At 39.7% G+C, this 6,025-nt stretch overlaps 1 protein-coding gene across 1 annotated transcript in view; it reads right to left on the reverse strand.

Moving 5' to 3' along the window:
• The window catches only part of DNAH14 (dynein, axonemal, heavy chain 14), a 157,968-nt gene extending 154,134 nt beyond the window's left edge, over nucleotides 1-3,834 (reverse strand). Inside the window, exons 1-3 of the mRNA XM_015562337.1 lie at nucleotides 3,720-3,834; nucleotides 1,502-1,656; nucleotides 114-260 (exon numbers count right to left, since the gene is read on the reverse strand). Of these exons, the coding sequence (XP_015417823.1) occupies nucleotides 114-260; nucleotides 1,502-1,656; nucleotides 3,720-3,796 (379 nt within the window). The 5' untranslated portion in view covers nucleotides 3,797-3,834. The remainder of the gene's footprint in view (nucleotides 1-113; nucleotides 261-1,501; nucleotides 1,657-3,719) is intronic.
• Between the last annotated feature and the right edge of the window lie 2,191 nt (nucleotides 3,835-6,025).

The raw sequence follows: 6,025 nt of genomic DNA on the forward strand, positions 1-6,025 counted from the left end.
ACCCACCAGTTGAGAACCGCTGGTCTAAAATCATTGTGCAGTATATGTAAGCACACAAAACCTCAGCGTAACTTGAAAAGCATCGAGTCTTCTAAACAAGGAATACCACGTACCTGTCCTATCATAGGACACGAGCCTTTTCTCCTTGGCTTTCGGAGAAGGACAGGTTTGATCCTTTTTTTCCTTTGATTTCTCTTTCTTCTTCTGGGGAACTGGCTTTGGAGCAACAACCTGTTGAGTTCTACTTTCTGGAAGATAATCTGAGAATCAAACCATTATTAACTGAATAACCACAGAGTAACTCCGCACACCAAGCCATACAGTTGATCATTATATCGTTAACGGATTTACACAGGCTCTGAGTCAGACACCGTGGTTCCCAGCGCAATCATGAGCAGTTTACTCTGCAAGTTACCAGTCTGTTTTACTATACCCGCCTTTGAAATCAGGATTGTAGGGTGATGTAAAGACTAAATTGGTAAATATATCTAAAGCACACCGCAAGGGCTTTCGAAGGTAAATGTTAGCATTTGATTTTATTATTACAAAAAATGTGAATCCTCATTACAGAACACATACCAAACCCCTTTTTATTAACTGTAATTTGGTAACTGAGCCCAGAAAAAAGGTTTAGATACAAGTTCAGAAAAGTTACAGCGGGCCTTTTTCTCATTCCTCCTATGACTTACCTGATTGGTGGATTTTTAACATGAAGAAGAATGGAGGAGTTATTGACAACAGTGTTTCTAAAAAGCAAATACATTTTCCTCCTCATTGATTTAACAAGTATTTATGTAGTGCAAGGCACTGAGCAACAATCAAGTAGGTGATAAGACACAGAAATGACAAGCAAAACAAAATGAGTACAAAGGAAACAGTAAGTTCTATTTCAGCCAATATTCCCAATTTGAGGGGGAGGGGGTTGTGAAGGGGTGAGGGGAGGGAGAAAGGTGGCAACAGCCAGAAGGCACAGGGATTTAGGAGAATGTTGTCCTAAGGAAAAAAGATGATACTCGTGAAAGAGTGATGTGAACTGTAAATTGCTACAGGGATGTCACATGTTCTTGGTGGTGGCAGTGGTATCGCTGTTATTTTTAATATTGTGATCAGTATTTAGATTATGTTCCCTTTATATTTTTTAAAGAAACATGTTTTTCTGGATTTTTGTTTGTTTGTTTCAGAGATAAAGTGAGAGGGACAGAGAGAGAAATATCAATGAGAATCATTGATCTGCTGCCTCTTGCACGCCCCCTACTGGGGATTGAGCCTGCAACCTCGGGCATGTGCCCTCACCAGGAATCAAACCGTGACCTCTTGATTCTTAGAGCAACACAACCAGCCGGGTGATTATGTCCCCTTTAAAAAGGCAAGGTTTATATTGAAAGATATTGCTAACTCCTATGACTGAAGAAACACGTAGTATTTATATGTATTTCACTTGTTATCGTGACTCAGTGCTATAAAACTCCTTTTCATTTCCACAAAAGAAAAGTCAACATACCTGGATAGTAATCATCTGGGTAAAAAACTTCTGTTTTTTCCGACTTCAAGGATGCGGGACACGGTCTACAGACTGTTTCGTTTTCTGTCGTTGGAGCTGGTTGATTCTGCGATGGTGCGACATATTGGTAATTCTGCTCTTCATAGTGAACAAATCTACTATGACAAGGAAGAGAAAATGCTACGTTTAACATTCTCTGTAACTTAAAAGCACACGTCTTTATTCTGTACTTTACAACACAGTATCTATCCTTGCCAGCGATTTTTGATGGGTGCTTTGGTAAGCGGGTCTGATGAGCCTATTCAAATGCTAAACAGGTCTAAGTGATGTTGTCATAAATTTGTAAAGCTGGGACTTAAGAATCCTCACTCTTTGCCGGTATGTATGCGTTGTCTGTCTTGTTTAGGAAATATCTCCTTATTCCAAGGTAACGGCAAAATTCTCTTATATTTTTTCCTAACAGTTTTAAAGTGTAGCCTTTCCCGGGTCTGATAACTCATTCATAAGTTCTTAAATCCGTGATTTTTATTATGGTAACGGTCGGATAATCTTTATCTCCTCCTCCAACTTTCTTTGAGTGTTTTGCCCTCTGCATAAAGAATTGTACGCCACTTGAAATGACCAACTATAAGCCAAACAGTACAACCTGGTAAGAATTCCATGCATTGCCAGTCAGATAACTTAAACTGCTCAAGCTTTAGCTTGAAGTTTATAGTTTCAAAAAAATTATTGAATTCTTATGTGAATATAACTATTAAAGTTTTTCAAAAGAGATTCTCCTAACCTTAAATAATCATATATGAACTGACTTGCTAAAATTTATTTTAAAAATATATTTTTATTTATTTTAGAGAAGAAAGGGGAGAGGGAGGAGGAGAGAGAGAGACAGAGAAAGAGAAACACAATGATGAGAGAGAATCATTGATCGGCTGCCTCCTGCACGCCCCACACTGGGGATGGAGCCCACAACTCGGGCATGTGCCCTGACTGGGGAATTGAATCATGACCTCCTGGTTCCTAGGTTGACACTCAACCTTTGAGCCAGGATGGCTGGGCCAAACGGACTTTTAGAAAATAATCATATGACATGTGAGTTTTAAAAGGTTACCAGATGTGAAAGTCACAAATATATACATAATTGTAATAAAGTCATATACTTCACATGAATGTGAATGTCTTATAAGTAGCTGAAGGTGCCTAAGCTTTTTGCATGTGAAAATGTGGTTAATGTGCTCATAGCTGGAGTAAGGAAACTACTATTGTTTTTTAAGTGGAACTGAACTGAAATATTTTATTTCCAGAAAAAGAAAGTTTTATTCAGTTCAGCTTGCTCCCTCTAATTTCTTAAAGCTGACTGTTAGCTCATTATAATTTTTTCAGCCTTTCTTATTTTATAATATACATTTTTATGGCTATAAATTTCTCTCTAAACACTAAAATCGCTATCTCACACAGTCTTTACATGTGTCGCATAGTTAATGCAGTAGGTAAAGGTCCCCTCCCCCTTTTTTTCTTTCTTTTACTATATATTCAGTTCTAAGTTTTTTTTCTAATTTCCTTTAGGGGTAACTCCTTTCATCCATGAGTTATTCATAAAAGTATTTGTTATTTTTTTCAGATATGACGTTCCCTTCCCAAAGGCATGGGAGTTTTCCACGTACCCTCTTTATAACGGATTCCTAATTTCTCCGTCTGCTCTGAACGGCCATTTTCTACACATCCATACCCAGAACCAACAGCCCTGGGATTTCTCAAATGTTGGTTAGTTCCTCCCATCCATCAACCTCTTTCTTGGCATGTCAAGGTGGGTCTGGGACAGGGGTGGGCAAACTTTTTGACTCGGGGGCCACAATGGGTTCTTAAACTGGACCGGAGGGCCGGAACAAAAGCATGGATGGAGTGTTTGTGTGGACTAATATAAATTCAAAGTAAACATCATTACATAAAGGGTACGGCCTTTTTTTTCAATAGTTTTATTCATTTCAAACGGGCCGGATCCGGCCCACGGGCCGTAGTTTGCCCACGGCTGGTCTGGGAGAAGGAGCCAGCAGCCAGTGTTAATCTGCCTATCTCAATAGGTCCCACCCTCTAGGAGAGTAAGGTTTTCCAAACTCGAATCCTTACCAACCCTCCTATGGCCTTCACATTTTTTCATTGGCAGACTGACATACTGCTAGATATATATTGTTAACATGTTAACAGTTATATCTTATTTTACCTTGTTTTTTTGTTGCTTTGCCCCTCATTCGCGTCTTTACATATTATTGTCAAATCAGCGGGTATATATGATGCCATGTTTTTTTCCGAATAAAACTATGAAGTCATAGGCTGCAAAAAAAAATTTTTTTAATGTCAAAGATGATTTCACAACTATGACTATAGGTATTCAAAACTGCACATAGAACCCTGACAGGTGTTCCCAGTGGTTAGAGCCTCAGCCTGCACACTGAAGGGTCATGGGTTCGATTTCTGGTCAAGGGCATGTCCCTGGGTTGCAGGTTCGACCCCTGGCCCCATTCAGGGCATGCGTGGGAAGCAACCAATTAATGCATCTCTCTCACATCAATGCCTCTCTCTCCCTCTCTCTCTCCCTCTCTCCTTCCTCTTCAGCGGTTCTCAACCTGTGGGTCACGACCATCGGAAAACACATATAGCCTATCAGATATTTACATGACAATTCATAACAGTAGCAACATTACAGTTATGAAGTAGCAACGAAAATAATTTTATGGTTGGGGGTCACCACAACATGAGGAACTGTATTAAAGGGTCACGGCGGCATGAGGAAAGTTGAGAACCACTGCATGTGTGTCTACTTTCTGTCCTTGGTTTTCAGGGTTCTCTCCAGCCAGTCTTCAGTTGATTATTCAGGGTGTTTTTTCTGTATTTTAGTTGTAATTGCAGTTTGGTCCTGGGAGCATGTCAGCGTAGCATCCATTTACTCCGCCACCATTTTTAATCTTTCCACTTCTGGGAATTTATCGGAAGAAACCCCAAAACACTAATTTGCACCCCTATGTTTATGGCAGCGTTATTTACAATAGCCAAGCAGCCAAAGTGCCCATCAGTGGGTGAGTGGATCAAAAAGCTGTGGTGCATTTACACAATGGAATATTATTCATCCACAAAAAAGGAGGAAATCGTACCTTTTGCAACAACATGGATGGACCTGGAGTGTATTATGCTAAGTGAAACAAGCCAGTCAGAGAAAGACAAACACCACACTTTCACTTATGTATGAAATAACGAACAAAATAAACCAACGAGCAAAGAAAAATATGCCAATAAAGAAAATAATAAGAGCATTAAGCTTATTTAAATATACAGTTAACTCAAGACAAGCATGGATCAAAAAGAAAAGAAAAATAGATATTTCTCATTAGTTAGAACCATTCAACAATTAAACCACCGAACCATTCACTTATTCAAACTTGGATGCAGCTGTAGCAGTTTTTATTTTTTTTAATTTTTTTTGTGGCAGTTTTTAGAACTTAGAAGAGTATTAAATGCATTTAGTACTTTAAAGGCTGGGGGGAAAAAATAAGTGTTCAATAAAGCAGCTAGAAACTGAACAAGCCCAAAAGAGGAGAAATTACTGTAACAGAAACCAAACGATAATAAAGATCAGTAAAACTAAAAGCTGGTGCAGGAAAAAAGGAAACAGGACTCGAAAGGCTCTCCCTGGCCCCAATTAAGTGAAAGACACGGGCCCAACGACCTTCACAGGTGAGCGTCATCAAAGACGCCGCCGAGGGCAGAAAAAAACCCTTAGGCAGACTTCCCGAAATAAAGAAAATCTACTGAGCTCATGTATTGAAACTAAAGTAGCTTCCCAAACCAGACAAGAACAGGACACGCACCAAAACATTTCACAGACGATAACACTTCTGAACATAAATGCAGACATCCTAAATAAAATATGAGTAAGTTAAATCCAGCAATGCGTGGTGATATGTATGTATGTGTGTGCGTGTGTGTGACATATCTGCTTATCTATCTATAGGTTGATTGATAGAGTTCATGAATGCTGGTACAATATCCAGGAATGTTATAAATGTAATTCTTGGTATTAACTTTAGAAGTTATGTCCGCCCACATTAAATCATATATACTCATCTATCTACTCATCTATATGCGTGCTGTGTATACATATATGTGTGTGCATATATTACACAGTAAATGCCGGCAAAGTTTTTCTCAGAGTTCATTACTCACTTATAACTGGGGGGGAGGGACACCCCCAAACTCCCATTAACCTAGAAGAGAGCTCACTTACCTGATAAAGAGGAGACTTGACTTGGGGGAGGGGGTGTGACGATGGATTATAGAATTGTACACCTGAAAGCTATATACTTTTATTAACCAAGGTCACCCCCATAAATTCAATAAAAAGGTAAAAAAGGGGGGCTACTCCTGCACGAGGAGGGGAAGCCCCTTTAGGGGAGGGGCATTAGTCGAAGGCAGGCCTGGCGCACAGTGGGTGCCCCACGAATTCCCACGGCCTGGCACCCACCAACCCAGCCC

Source organism: Myotis davidii, unplaced genomic scaffold (assembly GCF_000327345.1).
Source record: "Myotis davidii unplaced genomic scaffold, ASM32734v1 scaffold174, whole genome shotgun sequence".
Taxonomy (NCBI): Eukaryota; Metazoa; Chordata; class Mammalia; order Chiroptera; family Vespertilionidae; genus Myotis; species Myotis davidii.